At 45.9% G+C, this 22848-nt stretch overlaps 1 protein-coding gene across 1 annotated transcript in view; it reads right to left on the bottom strand.

Moving 5' to 3' along the window:
* Nucleotides 1–1646: 1646 nt before the first annotated feature.
* The window catches only part of RIPK1 (receptor interacting serine/threonine kinase 1), a 231933-nt gene continuing 210731 nt past the window's right edge, over nt 1647–22848 (bottom strand). The window contains exons 11-12 of the mRNA XM_086965049.1: nt 19980–20120; nt 1647–2636 (exon numbers count right to left, since the gene is read on the bottom strand). Of these exons, the coding sequence (XP_086821175.1) occupies nt 2350–2636; nt 19980–20120 (428 nt within the window). The 3' untranslated portion in view covers nt 1647–2349. The remainder of the gene's footprint in view (nt 2637–19979; nt 20121–22848) is intronic.

Below are 22848 nucleotides of genomic sequence, written 5' to 3' on the forward strand. Positions count from 1 at the left end.
GGAGTCTTGTTATACCTCTTCAGGATGCTCTGCCTCTGCAATAACTCACGGTCCAGATACAGCTTTGGTGATATCTAAAACATTGTGGGTCAAGCGAGATGACAGGCGGAGTCTCAGAACTGGCACTTTCCACCATAATAAGGGTATAGAACAAATCATTAAATTAGGTTCTAAATAAACAAGCTGATGTGTAAGATAACAAAGGCTATTGATGTGGCTAAACTCTTTTGATCGCCTAGGAGGTAGAATTCTTAAAATATTAACGTAGGCTTTTTGTTCTCAATTGAGTATCTCATTAGAAGCATATGCATCGTGGAAAAGGACAATAGTAATAGTAGCTAAGGCTTTGAACAACCAGCCAGATACTGATGTTGATGCTATGTTTTTGTCCCAAGCTTTGCAAGTACTTCGAAAATGCCTGGGGTTAACTAGGGAACATATGCAGTTAAGCCGCCCATGTCCCTTTTAAACAAATGTCTAAAAATTACTAGTTTATACCTTTTCAAATGCGGCATTTTCGAAAGTGAGATATTGAACATTGAAGTTGAACTGCTTACTATTTGCACAGATTGTTTAAATATTATACCTTGTACTTTTTTAAAATGTCATTCCACTGTAAAAATGGGAGCCATTTCCTGGTAAATCATGAAGATAACTTCCCTAGTGCAACAAATTCGATCCTTGGCCTGGCGTGCTCCAGCTGGCGAGGACGACCTGTTCCCCACTTCCTAAAATGCAAGCACCTCAAACGGAGGATAAACAGGCAAAGGTAGCACGCATGTCTGATAAGGGCAATTGTCTGGTACTTGTAATGCAGCTAACAGGTAGCATGCACCTTTGATATTTCACAACAGGAGACCGAGCGGGGTTGATTGTCCCACTATTTACTGCACGGAGTCCGGAGTTGTTGGGCAGCTGATTAGCTGCTGCATGGGAGGAGGGGGGATGAGGAGGGGGGAGGGGGTTCTTGCGCCGCAGAGATGATCCCGGGAGACGATGAGCCCTGCCGATGATCAACTCTTTAACCCGGTAGCAGGGTGAAAGGAGAGTTAAATATGTTTTTGGAGGTGGGAGTCAGGGCACACTACGGGGAGATGGAGCTTCGAAGCTGAAAGCACAGAACTCGTGCAATGGGTGCCGCACTACAATGAATAGTTGTAAGTTATTAAACAAAACAGGCGAGCCATGCCCTGCAAAAGAAAGACAAGTTTTTTATGTAGCTTTATATAGCGCGAAGTCGGCCTGAAAGTATTGGAGCGCCGTACATGAGTCAGAGGGACCCGCGCCTGCCTACCGTAAGGTTCAGCCTCTAAGTGACGTCAGGCGGGCGCACGCACTTCCGCGCAGGCGCAGAGTGTTCTTGGCCTCTTCTCCGGGTCCGCTTGCTGATGGCATACAAGAGGCGATGGACGGCACTGGAGCCCCTGGCCGCGTCTCCATCGCCCGCCCGCCCGCCCGCCATAGCAGCACTGGAGCCCCTGGCCGCGTCGCCCCCGCCCGCCGTAGCAGCACTGGAGCCCCTGGCCGCATCGCCCCCGCCCGCCCGCCCATCCATCCATCCATTGGGAGCCGGGCAGAAGGAGCCCACAAGAAAACAGAGATTTCATCAAGAAAAGAGCCCGGTGAGGTAAGGGGGGGGGGGGCGCGTGTGTGTATGCAGTGTGTGTGTGTGCGCGCGTGTGTGTATGCGACAGCGGGGGTGAGTTCTCTGTATGTATGGGTGCGTGCGTGCATGGGCGCTCGTGTGTGTGTCTCTGTGTATGCGCATGCGTGTGTGGTGTTGGAGCTTCCGAGGCAGGAGATGGGCACGGCGCCGTGCGCGCCCACGAGGTGAAATCTGCGCAAATCTGCACTCGTGCCACTCTTGTGTCCACATTCCCAGAAACGGGTGACAATGGTTGTCGAGCAGACAGCAATCAATGCTTCGCATTGATTGCATGTCTAGGCTCGACCTAAAAATGAATGACCATGTTAATATCCTCCTTTACCTTTAAATTCAGCAGGCGACCAATGACCTTTCTACACACTATATACAGCACTGATTATTGAGATCGGTAAATCGGTTATACAGCAGTTCTCGATGAGAGGATAAATGACGAAAGCCTCCCCGAGTTCATTGTTTTGGGGGGCCTCCTCAAAAGCCTCACTTTCCGTGGTTTAACTTTAAATGTTTTCTTTGTAAAAGCCACACACCAGAGTAATTTTGAGGCCCATTGCAACGACTCTGTCCTTAAAAGTAGGTCTGCAGAAGTGACCATTCTTGCACATTTCTCATTGGCAAGATCCAATTTCTGTTTTAGCAGAACAACAGCAGACAAGTTTAAAGTCCAAGGAGTTTCCAGTGGGGGCTCAGCTATTAACGACGTTTCTCAAGGCAATCAGGAGGTCTGTCCGGTTGGAGTCATAGAGAGCCTTAGCCAGCTTCCCTACAGTCGTGCCTTTTGTTCCTTCCCTCATCTGCCACTTCTGCAGCATCTGGTAAACCTTCTCTCTTAGTCCATCCCGCTCGTAGTCATGGTCGATTTCATCAATTTCTGGGTCACGCAAGCCCAGTTTGCGGGCGCAGGTTTTCCACTGTTTCCCTAAGTTGATTCTCACTAGATCAAGTTGCTGTTCCGCAAGTAGGCTTGTACACTCTGAAAGAAAACAAAAATAAATCAGGGTAGCACAAGGCAGAAAGTAAATCAATGATCAAACCTATACACACATTTATTTCTTCTGAGCTCAATTATCTCCAAACTTAGTTCTCCCAGCCAAAGAAAGCAGATTTTTAAAAATCAAAAGCATAAATAGGAACGCTGATACAACACATACCAAAACATAAATACGTACCAATATCATGCTGCTAGTTTATCCATACCGGCAATTTTTATTTTACATAATTAAATATATAGGTGTTGCTCTTTTCTTTGGTGTGTTGTTAACATATTCTCCATATCACTTTTTTTTGCAGATGCCAATTTCTACTTTTAAAACAGACTTCTTTTTATAAAATCTTTTATGGGAGCGGGGGAGTCTGGGACAATAGGTGGGCCATATACCACCGTGTCTCATGAGACAGCAATATGTTTTCCTAGTCTGGCAGTTACCTAACCTTACAATGCTTGGACAGAGGGGTTAACAGTCTCATCTGAGATGCTGATTGGGCTACTCACTGAGGCATTATGAGCGGGAAGGGTTTGATACAGAGGGTATTATTCCCCCACACTTTTGATAAATTCCACTCCAAGAAAAAATAGGCTTGTTGATTTTTTTCTCCTAAGAAGATATGGTCCAGGTTTCCAAAGATGGACAACTGTTTTAAGACTCAGACTTGATGTTATAAGCTCAAAAACATCGCAGTGTAGCTCACAAGAATTCTATGAGGAATAGCACCATCTTATTCCGCATTAACGTCTATGCCGAACTATGCACAGAGAATATAGCAGAGGATATTTCTGCAAATCAAGAGAACTTAGGGTTTTCTCCAGAAAAGATGACAGCAGGACAAAGTTGAATTTGCCTGCATTACTGCACGCTGTCATAGGACACTAAACCCCTCCAAGAAGAGCTGCAGGAAGCATTTCTCTAAGCGTGGAAGAATAGAGAGAAGGGACACCTGTCAAAGTTTATATTGAACCACTTTCTTTAAGGTCTTTCAAATAGGATTTTCTATACTTCTCAGTACCTAATCTTAAAGGGTGGACTATGGCTTCAGCCCAGTAAGCCTCTCCATCAGAAGCTAAGGGCAGTGGCTAAAGCAATAAAATGCTCCTAGGCCAACATGAACTTAGCATTGCGAACAGCATAAGTGTTTGAGATGCTCATTAAGTATTTTGAGGCTTTTTGTGCAGCAATGCAATCAATAGCAGAATCCCTTGAGGTAATGAACTAATGAAGCTCCTGTTATGTAAACTTTAACCATGTGCATCCCTCAGCTTCGGCAACCAGGTCTCCAGAGGTAGCAATGCACAAGTTAGTGGTTATAAAGACAATTCCATCCCTTACAGCCAGTTCTTCCCGCTTCTTTCACGGGGTCAAGAGTCTTGAGCGCATCCCTGGAAAAAATGAAGGGAAATCTTTCATTACCTATAAAAGTGTCTTTTTCCTTTTGCGGGACCCGATGCCATGTCCAGGTCCACAAGACAGTGCCTCACCCTTGAAATCCTGAAGGAAGGAGGACCTCTAAGGCGCACCACTCAGCAGATTCACGCTCCTCCCAGAAATGCAGGAGTTTGCTGAGAGCTGCCTAATAAACAAGTCCTTTTCAATAGAGGGAAGCACATAGCTGAAGCCTTTCAGATTGCTACCCTCGACTACTTGCAGATCTCTCCAAGCAATTGAAAATAAAAGACAGCTTGCTCTTATTCGAGTCTTGCTTCGAAATTTCGTCATTTCACTTTTATTTTAATAAAAAGCTTTAGCGTTGAAAAGGGTGGATTATTACTCTCAATGAAGGCTGGAACAATCTTTGAAATACCCGGTGCAACTCTTGAAAATGACTGCTGCAATATTAAAGATTAAGTGTTGAATATTCAACACTATACCAGCTTTGCACAGAGAATAACGAGCCCCACCTATGCTCAAAACATTCTCAATCCATGAACAAGGATCTTTTAACAGAACAGTCTGAAAGTGGGACATGGCATTTTAAACACTACACTCGCCTCTAGATGCCACCACTGCAAATGAGAAAGCTCATCAGAGAAGCATAAGCAGAACAGACAGATAAACCCGTAACAAAAGCTTCAATTACCGTGTAAAAATCATCCTTAGGGACTGGAATCAGGTGTCTGATCTTCCGAAAAAGATGCAACTGAATACTGGCCTATTTAGGAACAAATATGATAGGTTTGTGCGCGCTGGGATACAAGAACCTGAACGACTTAGCTTCATTAGACAACGCAGGGGTGATGACCAAGATGCTGGAGCGGTTACACAAATAAATTGAACAGCAAGGACAAGAAAACCACAGCATGTGAGCACATGTGATGAAAGGTATGTGGCCTATCCTCTTCTAATACCAGAGACCATGAATCTGAAGACTCCTGAATGGAATTCACAGATGCAATTCTTTGGGCATCCACACACTCGGTGGTGAAAGATGGAGCTAGAATCTCACTAAGAAGTGTTCCTACAAGGTCAACAGTCCAGAATTGAGTCCTGGATAGACGATATTTAGATTGGATCGGTTTGGAGATCCAATGCCTGAATAAATGCAGAGGCCAGCTTTTGTTTGGGCACTCAAATTCAAAGTCTTGATTGTGGGAGCTGCATGTATACTGAATGCTTATAAGCCTAATGTCTTATTAAACTCGGAGGAATCAATGTTGGCCCTTTCTTGAAATGTTTCCCCTAAAAAGCCTTTACTATCTCTATTATCTTCAAAGGAAATGAAGCGTCACCCGATTTGTCAGTGTATAACTCACCATAAACCCCAGGTCCTTTCTCTGTTGTAGAGAGCAATGTCATTCCCTTTTTAAGATGGCTAATTCTCTAGCCTTTATAAAGAATTGTGAACTTGGATTATTATAAGCTTATGCTTGCATCGAGACAGGCTACCAGAGCAGGAGACAGAATGCTTGTCCCGCCCTTGCTTCATAAGTCTGAAGCAGGGGAGATAGCAGTGGAAACAAATGACAACTTTAGCAGGGACTTGGACAATGTTCTGGAGTGAAGAAAGTCGGCTGCACCAATATAAAGGCTGGCAAGCAAATAAGATGCTGTTTATGGGGTGAGTAAGCAGTGCAGGCCTCTGTACCTTTGTACACTAAGACAAAAGGTTCTAGCCCCTCAATGTCCCAGATTACGCCAGCTTTGGTGAGACCAGTATGTAAAAGTTTAATGTACTAGCGCATACACCATATGTGGTCTGCATGTGTTGCATGCACAAATGCCGTTTAGCACAATAAAGCCGGACAGGAAAAAAAAAGCGCGAGAAGAATAGCTTTCTGTATGAAATGACTATAGGAGAAAAAGAACTGAATACGACAAGCAGTGTAATGACAGAGTGTACTTTTCCGATATACAATAGTACCCCATGAATTCCAAAATAAGTACTTGTTGAAAGGTGGAATGATAGACCAAACACTCAACAGCATGAGATGAGTGAGAAATAATCCTTTGGCTGGAGAAAAAGTCCATTCAGTCTAGATTCAAACAAAATTGGTAACAAAGGGGCTTGCATACTAAAGAAGGAACCCTCCATTAAATGGGAGAATTGAGACACTATGCGAGTTAAAATTAATTATAAGTGCTATGATTATCTTGACAACAGTTATTAACAGTGATCATTAACATTTAAATTCAGGCCAAGGGCTTAGAAGAGAAAACTGTTTCCCCAAATTTGCAGACACTCATACAGCTTGATGGTGCATAAACGACGGAAGAACTCAAGGATGTGACTAGACATGCATGTCAGTACCACCCCAACAGTGATGGCCTTCCAGTATATTTCTATCAATCTTTTGCTGGGCTACTCGCTGACACATTGAAGGAAGTGCTCCTTGAGGCATTTGAAAAGTGGCCCTTGGCATTGATCACACTTTCCTCTAAACCTGACAGGGATGCAATTGATGTTCGTGTAGACTTGTAACAGGCGTTCACATGGAACTCATTAGGGGAGCAATAATATACAACAGGGAAGTCCAGTGCTGAATTAATCAATGTTGAAGACTAATTAGTTTGGATACAAATATTCTGTCGCCTGCGTTGTAGGCCAGACGCTGTGTATGATTCAAAAAGTACAATAAAGGTCTTTAAAAAAAAAAAAATAATAATAATAATATTCTGTCGTGAGTGAATCTTAGCATAAAATTACTGCAAGAGACCACCAGTATATTAATCAATTTGTCCGAATTGACTATATTTTCAAAAGACAATTAGAAATATATATAGGTCATACACGGTCAAGTGAGTATGTATGTATGTATGTATGTATAGGCATTAGTGCGAGAGAGTTTTTCAACAGAGAAATACCATAACCGAACAAAGTAAAGAAAGTAACAATGTGTCTGTCTTTAGATAGTGTAGATGGGGTTGTGGCCCTGTGTCAGATAAAAGAGTATCATCAGGACTAGAAATGACCAGAGGAGTGGTTGAATTGAGCAAAGGGCCTAGAAACAAGATAAGTGATGCTGGTCGCGTGGCTGTGTTGGGTATGGAAGAGGGATACCAGGGATATTGCTGGTACGTGTGCAATGTGCAAAACTGTCTTCCTGGGCTCACAGGCAGTAAAATGCCATGGTGCAATGGTATTCACGTGAGGTGACCTGTTAGAAATATAGGTTGCAGGTGCTGGCAGACGCTGATTAGAAGTCTACACTTGATACCCATTTGGGTTGCTCTTGTTTCCTTAAATTAGCAACTGATGTTATGGTAAATCTATTTTTATTAATGATTAATATCGATACCAAGATATTCCTGGCAATGAGATTGTTTCGTGTAATAGACACGTTCATCAATAGTAACCAGTGTGGCTTTATGCCCCATAAGAGCACTACCTTTAACTTGAAACAACTTAAACACACGTGCTGGATAGTCTAGAGTCAGAGAACGTTCACTTTGCACTGGCAATTCTTGATACGGAGAAAGCATTCAATACAAATGGGTGGGAATATATTTTGATGGTTTTGAAGTTTACAGGCTTTGCACCAACTTTTGGAAATTGGTCACACTGTTCTATTTTTGGCTGACAGTTGAAGTGAAGACAGGAGGAGTGGCTTCAGACAGCTCGCGATTGAAGAGTGATACGAAGCGGGAAATGCCACCTTTCCACCCGGCTATTTACAACAGCAGGGGAACCTTTGTGGTGTTTATTTGATTATGATATAGAGCTCTACATAAACTGGAATAAAACCAAGCTATTCCCACTGAGAAGAATATATAATTGTAGATTAGATGTTCATCGATAGTGGAATGGAGTTTAGAAAACACAGCCTTTAGATACCTGGGCATACATGTGTTACACATAGATGTTTCTTTCTAAATTTTAAACACTGGCCGAACAATGGAGGATTTAAAACTATCAGTGGAGTTCTTGAACACACTGCCCCTATCAATAATGGGCATGGCAGCAATAACTTAAACAGACTTTTTGCCATGATGCCTGTATGTGCTGCAGGAATAGATGTTCGCTATCCTGCAGAAACTAGTTAAGAAACAAAATTAGTTACTGATCTCATTGGTCTGAGCTGGTAAGCGCAGCGCAGTAAAAGTAGCAATGCTGAAGCAGTTTATAAAAACTGTTGACTTCAGCTGCTGGTTACGGACTCAGTTGCAACATGTAGTGCAATGGCTTAAAGACAACAACAATTGGAAAAAGGGTCTCTTGCAGGGCTTGTGTGGACAGGAAACTACCCTATATACTAATGATGGGAAGATATACACTCTACCCATATTGTCAATGTAGCTAACCCTGTATTGTGTGGGTGTGTGTGTGTGGGTAGGCAGAGTTGTCTTAACAAGAAAATGCCTAAAGTTAGAAGGTGGGTGTGAGATGGCTGGAGATATTTGTCCAACCAGTAGGATTATCTCGCTAGAAGACACATGGGCTTTGGGTTAGTAACGGGCCAATTATACAAAATGCAAAGATAGCTCAGATATCGACAGAAGTGTAGAGAACAGTCCCAGAAGATCCAAAACCTATGCAGTGTATGAGTAAGATGCTGACTTTAGTGTGAGGTGATAGATGGGTGGCTAACGTTAATCAGGCTCTAAAAATTGATGAGGGAGGTAGGCATATGACAGCTACAGTCAAATGGGAAGAAGATAAACCAGAGGCTATCACAGAAAATAAATGGGGCAGGGAATGCGTACAAGCTAAGAAAGTACCCAGCAGTGATCAACTTAAACTAGTCCATTTCAAACATTTGCACATGGCCTATTTTATGCCAAAGAACACAGAGCATATATACTCGAAGCATTCTGACCAAAATGAGGAGCCCCACAGGTAAACTTCTTAAATAAGATGTGTGTTACCCTCATGCACAAAAATTCTGAAAAGATGGATTCCATCACCTGAGAATTATTGACACCAACAGTGAACCAATGCTTGTTGTGAATATTCCTGGAGTATGAAAAAAGGGAAAAGGTCAAGTAAATCTGCAGTGCCGAAATCATTGATTACAAAAAGAGACATGTAGCCATCCATGGGTTGAAACCACAAGATCTGCCTCCAGACAGGTGAATGAGGGACTTTGTGGAATGCCCCACTGGAGAGGGGATACATATGAAAAACATCAGAACTGAGGAAAAGCTAGTACACACTCTAGACGCTTGGACAACAATGATGCGTGAGGTGATGGACTCCCCTGATAATAGGCCTCATTGAAAAGCAGAGAGGTCCTTGCAAACGAGAAGAGAGTATTTACTGACATTTGACAATAGCCTGTTAAGTGAATAAGAAATAGTATATGGTTGACTATTAGTGGTATGTGAAGCTTGAGTGTTAAAGTTGGGTGGTGGCTGGTCCACCCTGGGTACATAAGTTGCATACTGAAGGCAACGTTTGCCAAACAAATGGACAAGAATATGAACAGGATGAAGATGAAAGTGCACCTCTTCAAGGAAACTGGACTACGCGATTAGAAGATAATATTAGGCTCTGGGGCTGCTCCAGTAGCTGTATTATTGCCAAATATGTAGCTGAATACTGATAATGTCCACTCTACACGCATTACCACTGTTGTATTGGGGTTATGGAATTTTAAAATGAATTAAACAAATCAAAATTTTTTTTTAAAGGTCCACTAGGCAAGTGGACAATTAAGCTTGGATTAAGGCCTTTAGGTTAGATATTGCTGGTGTGCTGCAATGGAAATGGGGGGAACCTATTTTAAGGAACCCGGCCAATTAAAACAAGGTTTCCAGCCAACAAGAATAAGCAAAACTCAGAGGGAAGACCAACATGATCAGGCAAAACACTGGCTAAATCAGACACGTCGTACTATTATAGGGATTCATTCCCGATAGATATTTGCCCTCATGCAGGATATGAAGTCTAATATCTCCCATATCATAACTGATATAGTGATAGAAAATGAGACAAGGGGACTATACAAATAGGCTAACTAAGCCATAGTTGGGGATTCTTTTTAAAAATTTTTAAAACCTTTATTATAGAAAAGCACACAGCTATTCAGCCTAACATCCCGGAGGCAAGGCAGCATAGTATCAGGAGGACGAAAGTGCAAAACAAATTACAGCAGGACATTGCAGGTTGTTTTTATTATTTTATAAAGATAACTAAACCAAGAAAGAAGCGCCAAAGGGCGCATCAGAAAGGCAACGGAATAAAAGAAACGTGTATGAGTCAGTCGGAGGCATCAGAGGTCAGGTAGAAGTCCAGAAAAGAACGGATAGCAGGATGTAGGGGGGGGGGGGGGGGGGGGAAGGAAAGCAGGAGAATTACAGTAAATATGAAACAGCTGGTGTCAATGGTCACGGCGACAGGTGTTCCTCGCGGGGATTAGGCTCCGGTGGTAGGCACAAAACTCCCCTGTAGGCATTCCAGGCCCCCCACACCTTGTTCCACGTCTGAGGCCTCCCCCTGGCAGCGTACACCGTCTTTTCCCTCAGCATACACCAATCCATATTGGCTTTCCATTGCACCACCAGGGGGGCCGCGGTGGAACCCCATTTCTGCGCTATATCTCGCTTAGCGATCATGTTGCCTAGTGTGGCCCAGCGAGTCTGCGCCGTATTATAATCATTCAGCTCCCAAATGTTGAGGAGGCACCTCCGCGCCTCTGCCGCCACCTCAACTCCAGTCACTTCCCTCATTACACGATGTATTCTCTCCCAGTAAGGGGCAATGACAGGGCACTCCCACAGAATATGCATGAAGGTAGCCAGGGCTCCACAGCCACGACGACACAAGCCGTCAGGCGAGAAGCCCATGTGCACAAGCCGAGGGCCGGTGACATACACCCGGTGAAGGATCTTAAATTGCACTAGACGTAGACGCGAGGATATGGCGACCTCCTTAGGGGAAGACACAGCACTCTGCCAGTCCTCGTCGTCCAGTTCCAGGCCGTCAGCTACCCATTGTTCTCGCAAGCGCAGGAGGAGGTCAATTCTCACATTGATCAATTTCTTGTAGGACAAAGAAATGGCACTATCAGGCATATGGCCGTCCAAAATCCTGTCCTCCAAGGGGGAGCTTTCAGGGATTTCGCCCTCCGTTGGCCTAGCGGCGTTTAGCGCATGTTTCAGTTGGGCGTACCGGAAAAACTCTGATCCGCCCAAGTGATATTCGGCCCGCAGTTGGGAGAAAGTCTTGACCTCTCCTTTAGCAACCATGTCTTCCACCCTGGAGATACCTATAAGGTCCCATTTGTCAAAACCCTTGGTGTGCCAGAGCTTGCCCAGGATATCAGAATCATACAAAGGGGTAATTCTCGTCAGTCTGTCCTGCCAGCCCTGTATCTTAGTGATCGTCCGCCACGTGTGAACTGCTGCCTTTGTCGGGCCCGTGAGGCGCCGATCAAAGGACCTGGAATACAGGGCGCGGTAGTAATTGCCTCCACGCAGAAGCCACCTGTCCATAGCGTAGCCCGGACTATTCGCGGGGCCGTAAAGGCCATGGTTGATGGCAGTGAGTTGAGAGGACCAGTAATACCGCCGCACGTCCGGCAAAGCGATGCCCCCGTCGTACCATGGTAGTGTGAGCTTCTGGATGGCGACACGAGGCCGACCCTCCCAGAGCAGGGCACGTTGCAAGCTCTCAACCTCTCTGAAGTAGCAAGCCGGGACCAAGTCCTGGGTATTCTGCAAGGCATACAGGAACCTGGGCAGGGACATCATTTTAAACAATGCCGCCCGGCCCAGGAGAGAAAGCGGAAGCTTGCGCCAACTATCCACATCTCTCCGCAGTCGTTGGAGAGGAGGAAGGAGGTTATGGTCATATCGTGCCTTCGGGCTACCCGATATGTAGATTCCCAGGTATTTAAAACCTTGCCCGGCCAGTTGTATATTGCAACCCCTAGGGAGGCGCGGCGTGTCCCCCTTGAGGATGTAAAGGGAGGACTTGGCCCAGTTAATGACCAGGCCCGAGTAGCGCCCAAACAGCCGGAGCACGTCACATGCTACAATAAGGGACTTACAGGGAGAGGTAAGATAAAGCAGGATGTCGTCCGCGTATAAGGAGATCCTGTCTTCAAAACCCGGGGCCCAGGTGATACCATGCAGGTCAGGGTGCGAGCGTAGCAATGCCGCAAGTGGCTCCAGGGCCAATGCAAACAGGAGAGGTGACAGGGGGCAGCCCTGTCTAGTACCTCGGTGAAGCGCGAAGGACGCTGACATGCAGCCGTTGACTGCGACAGCAGCCATCGGGCACGAGTAAAGAAGTTGCGCCCAGCCCAGGAAGCCCGGTCCAAACCCAAGCTTTACCAGCACCGCCCAAAGGTAGTTCCACTCCAGGGAGTCAAAGGCCATCGTGGCATCAAGGGAGGCAAGCACCGCCGGTTCCTCCAGGGTATGAGCTCTGGCCATGACGCCATGCAGCCGTCGCAGGTTAAGGGCAGTGTTTCGGCGGGGAATAAAGCCCGATTGGTCTGGGTGCACCAAGTCACTAATGACTCCAATCAACCGATTAGCAAGTAATTTAGCTAGGATCTTGGGCTCCGCATTGAGGAGAGAGATAGGACGGTAGGATCTACAAACGTCTCTCGGTTTTCCTTCCTTGTGAATGACCACAATAGTGGCCAGTCGTTGATCCAAGGGGAGGATACCCTCCTCTCGAGCCCGCAGGAACATAGTTCTCAGATGAGGAGAAACCACGTCCGGTCGAATCTTGTATAACTCGATCGGTATACCATTGGGGCCGTTCGCTTTACCCGACCGCAAGGCACGGATCGCCAAGGCAATCTCGTCCGCAGTTATATCCCGATCCATGTCGGCACGTTCCTCGTCAGAAAGACAAGGGAGGTCAATCGTCGAGAGGAACTCGGCCGAGTCAGCCTCGGAGCGGTCTGAGCCAGAAGTATAGACACCCCGGAAGTAGTCAGCAAAAGACTCGGCAATGGCACTAGGGTCCGTGACCGACACTCCGTCCTCTCCCAAGATCTCCGGCACCACCCGACTAGCCATCTCACGCCTGTCCAACCAGGCCAGCAACTTTCCGGCCTTGTCCCCAACGTCATAAATGCGGCCCTGTTGTTCCTTAGCCAGAACTAGGGCAGCATTCGTGGCGAGGTCATGGTACTCCGATTGTTTAAGGGAGAGGTCGTGTAAAAGAGAAGGGTCGGGCTCAGGCCCCAAACGGGACTCGAGGTCCAGGACCTCTTCTTCAATATGCGCACGGTCGGCATCACGAACTCGCCTTGTCTCCGCAATGAGAGGTAGGGCCTCGCCCCACAACACAGTCTTGAACGCCTCCCACAATGTGACCGCCGAGCCAACCGAGCCAACATTTTCAGAGAAATACAGGTCGATGGCCTTGGCTAGGAGTGCGCGCGTCTTGTGATTGCGAAAATACCAAGGGTTCACCGCCACCAGACGACTAGACAGAACGATACCAAAGTCAAAGGAGACCCACAACGGGGAGTGGTCAGAGACACCCCGCGCCAGAAAACGGGCCTCAGACACGGGCGGTGAATGTGCCGCCAGGGTAAGAACGTAATCTATACGGGACAGACTCCCGTGGGCACTCGAGAGGAAGGAAAATTGGCGGAGCGCGGGATGTAGTAATCGCCAGCTATCCACCAACCCCATAGAGTCGAGGAAGGCCGGCAGCCACATTTGGGAACCACGGAGGTCCCTCGGCGGTTGGCGGTCCAGGGAGCCAGAGCAGACTGAATTGAGATCACCCCCCAGGATCAAGAGGCCCGAAGGCAGGGACAAGATGGCGCCACCAAGGTCCCGAAAGGTGCTGGATTGGAGGCCCGGGGGAACATAAACCGAAAGTAGCGCCAAGGAACACCCCTCCCATCTTCCCACCACAGCGGCGTAGCGTCCCCTTTCATCAAGCACTGTGACGTCTATTTCAAGGGGAAGGGACGCACGCACCAGGATGCCCGCCCCCCCCGGGAACCCGAGGAGAACCCAGAGTGGGCAACCATTTTGTAGCCTTTACGGTTGAGGGCCTTGCAGGAGTTCCCTACCAAATTCGTCTCCTGTAGAAGCACAATATCGGGCATATGTCTCTTTATCAGTTGGATCACCACCCCTCTCTTAACCCGGTCACCCAACCCATTAACATTCCAACTGATCACTTTTAAATTCCTACCCCCCATCGTCCAGCAACCCGCCCCTCCCGACCCCAGCCGACTCAGACATCAAGTAAACAATAAAACATACAATCCATTGCCTCAAGAAAAAGGAAGAAAGAGAACGAACAAACAAATAAACTTGCATAGTTGCACCCCCCACCCTGCACCCCTGCATTGGACTAAAAAGCCCCCCCAACCAGCAGTGTGCCTGTCGCCCCATAACTACTCTACAAGAAGAGACCCAGAGGAGTAAGGAATCTCCGCGAACACCCCCCGCCACCCTCCATGTACTAGCAGGAAAGTCAACAGGGTCAAATAAAACAATACCCGAAGGTCACATGAGGCAAAAATATCAAGCGATGGTTCTCCCACTATAGAGCCAAGTCTCATAGGTCCGGGCCACCAGCAGCACCTCCATCATGTTCATCCTGAGCGTCTCGGCGCGGCGACAAAGTGTCCAGCCAGTCACTCACATTCTCGGCAAAGTCAAAGAAGAGGGCACGGCCCTCGTGTTCGATCCGGAGCTTTGCAGGGAACATCATGGAATATTTGTATCCCAAGTCCCGTAGTCTCCGTTTCACCCCGGCGTAGCTCTGGCGCTGTCGCTGTACTGTCCTGGTAAAGTCCGGATAGAAGTGGACGTCGGCGTTCAGATATTTAAGCGGTCCATGCCGTCTGGAAGCCTGCAGGACCGCGTCTCTGTCTCGGAAATTGAGCAGACGAGCCACGATGGGTCTAGGCGCCACGCCCGACTTCGGCGGGCCACCCGGCACTCGGTGAGCTCGCTCCACCGAGAAAAAGTTGCTAAGGCCAGGCGGTGCCAGATGGGTCTTTATCAGTTCTTCAACGAGGAGGTCCGTCGCCGCCTCCTCCGATCCCTCCGGGACACCGACAATGCGGACGTTCTGCCGCCTGGCACGACTCTCAAAGTCCTCCAGCCGCCTTGAGAATTGTTCCGCGGTCCTCTGCAGGTTCCAGACCTCTGTTTGTAGGTCCGAGACATCGGCCGTCAGGCTGGAGGTCTTAATGTCCAGATTTTTGACTCGATCATTAGTCTTGCCCAAGTCGGCTCTAATGAGAGTCAGGTCAACGGCCATAGTGTCCACTTTATGTGTAAGGACCTCATGCTGTTGCTGCATGTCCGCCCGGAAGCTAGTAATGGCCCCCATGATGTCGCCCAGGGTAGGTTCAGAGCTGTCCGGCGAGCCCGAGGACGGGAGGTTCTTGGCAGAGGGTCCGGTAATAGGTGGCGTCTTCGGCTGGGTATAGCGCTCAATCCTGTTCTGTTGCGACTGTGCTTTGCCGCGGACGCCTTTGCTCGATGTCTTGTCGGGGTCCCCTCTGCCCGCCATGTTAGGTCCGATGAGAACAAAGGGTTATGCCAGGCAAACCAGAACCTAGTGAGCAGGAGATCTTGTCCGGGGCCGAACAGTAAGAGGCCGTCCCAGGGACGCACCACGGCAACTAGTATCCCACCGGTGGAGACGACAAGCAGGCACTCCGCAGGTCGGCTGTGCGTAGCGACGGAGTCCGGAGAGACAATGGCACTGAGCTGGCACGGAGTCCCACTCGACGTAGCTCAGCGTAGGAAGCACCGATTCGTGATCTGAAAACGGTTCTCGCCTCAGTAGACCATCAGCAACAGAAATCCACCCTCGTGGATCAGGATTTCAGACAGGATATCTGCGGAGGATCGGAAGGTCCGCGGAGCTCCGAGCTTACGCGGCCATCTTGGTTGCCCGCGAAGCTCCTCCCCTAGTTGGGGATTCTTGAGTGCTCAGAAACATGTCCCTCATCCAAAAAGGAAGTCCTGCTTTGAAACAGTTACTTCAAATGCCCAACAGCAATGAGAACAGAAATCACCAGAATTGCTGATCTGCAACTTGTTATTGCTGTCCATTTCAAAAGAGGTTGTATGCACAAGGCTTTAGGCCATGATAAACTGCTAAGGCCTTTCATAATGAATCTTTGGCCACAAACCGAAAATCGTGCAATTGGTGCAGAGATAAATAGAAAACATATTGGATGGCCACAAGATTGGGTTCTCAGAGAGATCAGGGATGCAGAAGCCAGATAGGTGCACAGTGGATCACACTATACTAAGAGAAAAAATACCATCAAGAATAATAATTCCTAAACCTTAGAACATATGAGCAACTGAATATAGTCATGTCTCAAAACCAATACCTCCTAGAGATCTACAAAAGAAAAGATCCGATGTGGCACTTCTATGGAGACTCATAGTGCCAGGAACGAAACTTGAAAAAGTGGTCTATGGTGGGAAAGAAAAGGTGATGGAAACTCTTATACATTAACTAAGTTCCTTTTAAGTATGAAGAAAGGTGCTAGACAAGGAAGGCTAATGCGCTACTGCAATTAGTAAGATCTGTGACAAAGGTACAATATTTATGTTTACATATGTTAGAAATCAAAATGACCTTCACATCTTTAAGCTCCAGCTCAGTAGCATCGAGTAAATCAGATCATGAACTGGTAGTGGGTGGAGATTGGAACAAAATACTACATCCAAAAATGTAATGATTCAGCCAATCTAGAGCCCAGATGTCCCAGTAGGTGGGCCTTTCTTTACTTCCTCCAAAGACATGTTGCAACAGATGCATTTTGAGTGCTCCATCCTGAGGACCGTGGCTATATTGTGTTCTTGAACAAAAATGAACAGCTGTGTGAAAAATGAAAGCTACTGATTAGGTGAAGACATAAAGCGCTTGATTACTCCCACCTATAAGTGAGGATCATGGCCTCTCATGTCATTCTGCCAGCTGCACTGCCTGAACACAATGCTTTCTGGGCTTTATTGAGCTGCATTTGTAAGTCCTCAATTACCCTGGGGAAGAAGAGCAGAGGACAGGCTGGAAGAGGAGCAACAGATCTTTTAACAAAACATCTTGAGAATCCATATACCTTTTGTGAGTAACAGGATATAAACTATTTACAAATCGCACCTTCAAGGCTCTGTTTACCTTCCACAATTCGAAGCTTTGGCCCTGTTGAGACACAGATTCCTGTATTGGATGCACCAGTCCACTGAGCCACCAGGTCCAGCTTATGTCAACTGATGGTTGACAGATACCATCAAACTCACTGGAGTGGACTAATAATGTTCACTGTGAGTTGGGTAGATGTGTGTATTTTAGCATTCTGGCCAATAAGGTCGACGAGCGGCGCCAAGATGAATTTGCACTTGCACAATGCATACGCCATGGGACAGAGGCAGGGCTAAAGATGAGACGTGGTGGTGATAATGAAAGGTAGAGTAAATAGTGAGCACAGTTCGTTGGGGCATTGAGCAGGACACAGACAGACCTGACAGCCAGCACACAAAAGTTGTAGCCTACGCCTTCCATGCCAGCAAGTTTCTTCCTACACATAAGAGCTTAAATATTGTTGACATCACACCACCTCACAGGCTTCGAATCACGGAGTGGTGCGTCTCTTCTATCTTTCATATCAGATGCTGATGTGGTAGGAGTAGGTGACTAGAGCTGGAGTATCAAAGGGCTACCTCTGGCCAAGCCACCCATCTAGCTACTGTGTCTATCTCGCAGTCTATGGAGCTCTGTGATGACTCGAAGGTGGAATGAGAACATCTGGAAGTATCAAGTAGAGTCATTGTAACCAGAGGCGTTGTTGATTCCAGTCAAGAGCTTAGTGTCTGATAGTGCAAGTCGCAATCAACGAGCCAGATGAAAATTGACTATATAGCAGGGGTCTCAAACCTTTTTTGTTTGTAATAAGAGCTACTTATGTTCAGTGAAAATCCTACAGAGCTATTAATATTATTAGAGATGTAATATTAACCACATAAAACAAGATTATATTAGTGGCCGCCATATGAAAGATTACCTTCAGTGATCAACTCAATGCATCACACATGGTTGCCAGCAGTAATGTAAAAAGTGATTGGTCTATATGAAATGCCTCTATATGGGTAATACATTAACAGCCTCTGCAGGGCCCCTAGCATCAAGTTAATCACATTAGTAGCAAATCTCCCCAACACAGTTTGATTTTTATCACTCAAATATCAGCTTTAAATATATATTGGAAATTCAACCATTTTTCACCAAACAACTTATAAGTACAGAAAATACACACATTTTCGTTTCAAATGCATGTTTTTCAGTTTTGGTATACATATAATAAAATCAACCAAGCAAAAAGCTTTTAATTTAGTTAACAGGGCTGCGGATATGAGAGCTACTTACAGCTGGAGAGCTACCAGTAGCTCAAGAAATACTCATTGGAGAAGCCTTCAATTTGGTAATGGACAAAGGTGACATGTATATCATGTATTTATATACACACATGATCATATAGATATTTGTTCCCTGAAGGTCAGACGGCTGGTTGAGAAGGAAGAGAATGGTGAGAAATAGTGGGCATTGGAGGGAATGAGTGTACTGGTAGAAGTGGGAATATTAGAGGTAATAAAGAAGAAAGATGGCAAGACAAAAAGCAAGAGGGGTACAACACAGGGATATTAGTGACAAAATAACTTGCTTGTGGAATGTTTTGTGTTATAAAAGAATAAGCATGGTTTAGCACCTACACACTCATTATTATATTCCCTTTATTCATGGAGTCACTCGTTCAAGCAGCCATCCATTCATTCATACATACCTTTAGCGTTTCTCTCTCTCTTTCTTTCTTTTCAAAAGCACATGTACAAAAGGCAGACAGCCCTACTGGATTAGTCAATGCTTGCTTTTTCGTCTTACTGATCTTGTTTGCAAGCTTTTGTTTCCTCAAGCAGCATTTTTCTTTTTTAGTGGCATATTGTGAAATTAATATATTATTAAGTTGCATATTTCAATTGATGTATGCTGTGCACGTTTTAATATTGAATACAACCTTTTGATCAATAAATCACATTTGGGGACAAACTGTTGCTTTCACTTTTTACAATGTGACACCAAAAAATCGTAAAAAGACAAATTATAGGAAGAGTTAGTGGCCGAACGTAAAATGATGGAGCCCACGTGCAGAATTTGAAGAGGCCCCCTCAGCTTCCCATATTCCAAAGATATTCATGAGCCATAAGTTCAATGAGGGACCCATGGAGAGCGGAGGGGTCTGACTTAGGCCCCAGGCAACGAGGACAAGAAGGTGGGAGGGGCAGCAAAGGGGAGTGTGAGGAAGAGGAGCAGGCTCGTGGGGGTGGTGGGCACTACTCAAGGGAGAAGCCTGCGAGCTAGAAAGCAAAGCAGTGGGTGCAGTGGAGAAGCACACAGGTGCGAGAGAGAAACACGGACAGCAACAGAGAGGGGAAAGAGAAGTACATGCGGCAGAAAGATGGAAAACACATGCACCGATACGGAGTGCTTAACCAAAAAGAAGCAAGTAATGTCCAAAAGTACTTAGTGGAAGGACTCAAGAAGGTTATGCTCTAGGGGAGGGACAAACAAAAGAAGAGGAAAGAAAGCCAATGCAAGCTAAGCAATAAGAAGCAACCACATTATAATGGCAATCAAGCCAGCCAATGGTGAACAGAGGAGGGTATCGACGCTTACAGTAACCTGACAATAAGTGGTTTTTCGCAATCAGACAGCTCTTGCTGTCTGGTAGGCCAGACCTAAAAATGATTCACAAGGAGTGAAAGGGTGAGGAGGTGTGGAAGACGAGTACTGGTACTCAGCCCCAGCACGGCTAGTGGAAAGAGGCCACACAATCAGAAGGGTGGGCTTAGACCATGGGAGATTTCCAAGACTATCAACAAACACCACTGATCCTATTGAAGCAAGGAATACATTAAAGAAGAGAAAATATTACCGAATATTCCCATGCTTTCAAATGATTCCTCTCTGTCCGACATAGGAGATCGACTCGTTGGCTTTACAATGTGAAGGACGTTGTTGTTTCCAATCTGAATTCCAGTGGCGTGCGATAAGGAAATTGACTTCGGAGGCTCATCTGCAGGGAAAAAATTGGAGGAATCGAAAGGAGCATAAGATTTTGTCAAAACTTTTTTGAAAATATGTATTTTTGGTACTTGAAGGTATTTTGTTGAATGTGTACGTTAGTGCCTTATTTACACCTGGGTGGAAATGGAAAGTCCTGGTATATCTGGGGGAAATGCTAACGCAGAGAACAATCCTCTGGTAGCATATTCTCCACTGAATATCTGACCTGCAGGCTTGTTTTTAAACCTTTTTGATCATACAATAAACTGCTCGACAGATTCAACATGGTTAGAATGTCAGTGCCCTGTGTGTTTAGGCTATTCATCAAAGAATCACAGAATAAGTAACAAGAGATAGGTATGTGTGAGTCAGGACTAAGATATGTAATGCTTTTTTGTGAGTTAAGTTTAAAAAAGTTCCTGCAACCTAAGGTTTTTTGAATTGCGAGATCATTTTCAAATCATAGCAAAATAACTCTGCAAAGGTAAGAAAACATCAGAACTCTGCTCAGCCCTACACAGGACCCCTCGGAGAGTATCATATTTGGCACCTAACACCTGAGACTTGCTCCCCAGAGGCAACTAGTATATTACTACTTTTCATAGATAATTATAATGACGTTCAGAATGCACTTTCTGGACTCAAACCTTCTTGTTGCCTTTTGCTGTGCTGGTTTTGAGCTAAAATATAACTAACAGTCAGGGTTGCTGGACCATATATGACAAGCACTAGCAAAGCCAACAGGTATGGCATTGACTGACTGACTGTCGACCTTTTGTCTTTATCAATGCTTGTCTTGTCTTTGTACGAAAACACTCAAGTAGTCCAGTAGCAGTTTTGAGGGACATGCGTGCCCCTGATTTAGGTAAAACAAGCTTATCCAAAAGCCAAACTATATATATTTTTAATGTAAAAACACACAATGCACCCGTGGTTCTTAGCACTGTAGGGGACTGCTTGTGCACATTGTGCAAGAACAGTACGCTGTCACTCAGAGTTAGGTCAGCCAATGGGTGAAATGGGCTGACACTGTGCCCCATGCTCTATCCTGCAGTAGGTAGAAGCATTAAGGGGTAACAGCAGTATGCTACCAGCTGCCAAAATTGACTTCATATAAAATGCGCAAAAAATTGCATCTGAATTACTCAAACCAACATAAGATTACACTGCCAAACAAGAATCATAAATATGAACATATCGACAATCAACCAAACAGCATAAAAGTCTTACTTTTTCAAAACCATGCGAGTGGTCAGCAGAACAAACTTTGATTTTAACAAATACCAACACCGCAATAACCAAGAATAAATGCATCAAATGATCCCTCCAACGATAAGGTGAAGCACAGGTCACCATATTTTCACCAGACTTGTCATTAGCACCAAACATTAATAAGTTAATTATTACCACTGTAGCAGTGAGAGCCATATAAGTAGTATACATCAGCAATGGCAAGAGGTATTATGGAAGTAACAAAACACATACCATTGTTTATTCAGTCTATTCAGTTTATTGTTGATCCTCTCCCTCACCAATGACCCAAGTATCGCCAAAACCAATCTCAACGAAGGAATGAAAGAAGTAGCCGAGTGGATGAAAAACAGCCGTCTAAAACTAAACTCGGACAAAACGGAAGTCCTCATCCTAGGATCTTCTCCCTCTGCCTGGGACGACTCATGGTGGCCTCCGGCCCTGGGTACAGCACCCATTCCCACAGATCACGCACGTAACCTGGGCTTCATCCTAGACTCCTCCCTCTCGATGACCAAACAAGTCAACGCAGTCTCATCGTCATGCTACAACTTACTACGCATGCTCAAAAAAATCTTCCGTTGGATTCCCACCGAAACAAGAAAGACAGTCACCCACGCACTGGTCACTAGCCGACTGGATTATGGAAATACCCTCTACGCCGGAACCACAGCCAAACTTCAGAAAAAACTCCAACGCATCCAAAACGCCACCGCCAGACTCATACTGGACATCCCCTGCCAAGCTCACATCTCCGGCCACCTAAAAGACCTCCATTGGCTCCCCGTCAACAAAAGAATAACTTTCCGCCTCCTTACCCACGCACACAAAGCCCTCTATGACCTAGGACCCGAATGCCTCAACACGCGACTGTCCTTCTACACACCCAACCGTCAACTACGATCTTCCAATCAAGCCCTCGCCGCAATCCCGCGCATCCATAGGTCCACCATGGGAGGAAGATCCTTTTCCTACCTAGCGGCCAAGACCTGGAATTCTCTCCCCACTCACCTCCGCCTCACACAGAACCACCTATCCTTCAGAAAGCAACTAAAAACCTGGCTATTCAATAAATAATGCACCTACCCCCCTCAAGCGCCTTGAGACCCTCTGGGTGAGTAGTGCGCTATTCAAATTCATGAACTTGAACTTATTAGCCACTCTGCACGCTCCATAATTCTCGAACACCAGAGGACAACCTCTGCTGGTATACACAGTTTTTTGAGTAGCAAACTACAAACATGTGGCGGAACCAAGCTGTTCCAGTTTGAGCCCAGCAATCCTTTAAGGTTGCTGCATTTTAGTAGGCTAAATCGCCCAGACATTCACCAACATACTCTTAAGTGTATCCCCTGGATTGTGTTAGTCTGTTTCCCACCCCCTTAATTCAAAACTCCTGAACTCTGGGACACTGCCTCAACGTATGAATAAGTGGCAAACATTTCATACCCCTGAAAGAAGCCATCAGTCACTAAAAAAAACCAACA

Source organism: Lissotriton vulgaris, chromosome 4_1 (assembly GCF_964263255.1).
Source record: "Lissotriton vulgaris chromosome 4_1, aLisVul1.2, whole genome shotgun sequence".
Taxonomy (NCBI): domain Eukaryota; kingdom Metazoa; phylum Chordata; class Amphibia; order Caudata; family Salamandridae; genus Lissotriton; species Lissotriton vulgaris.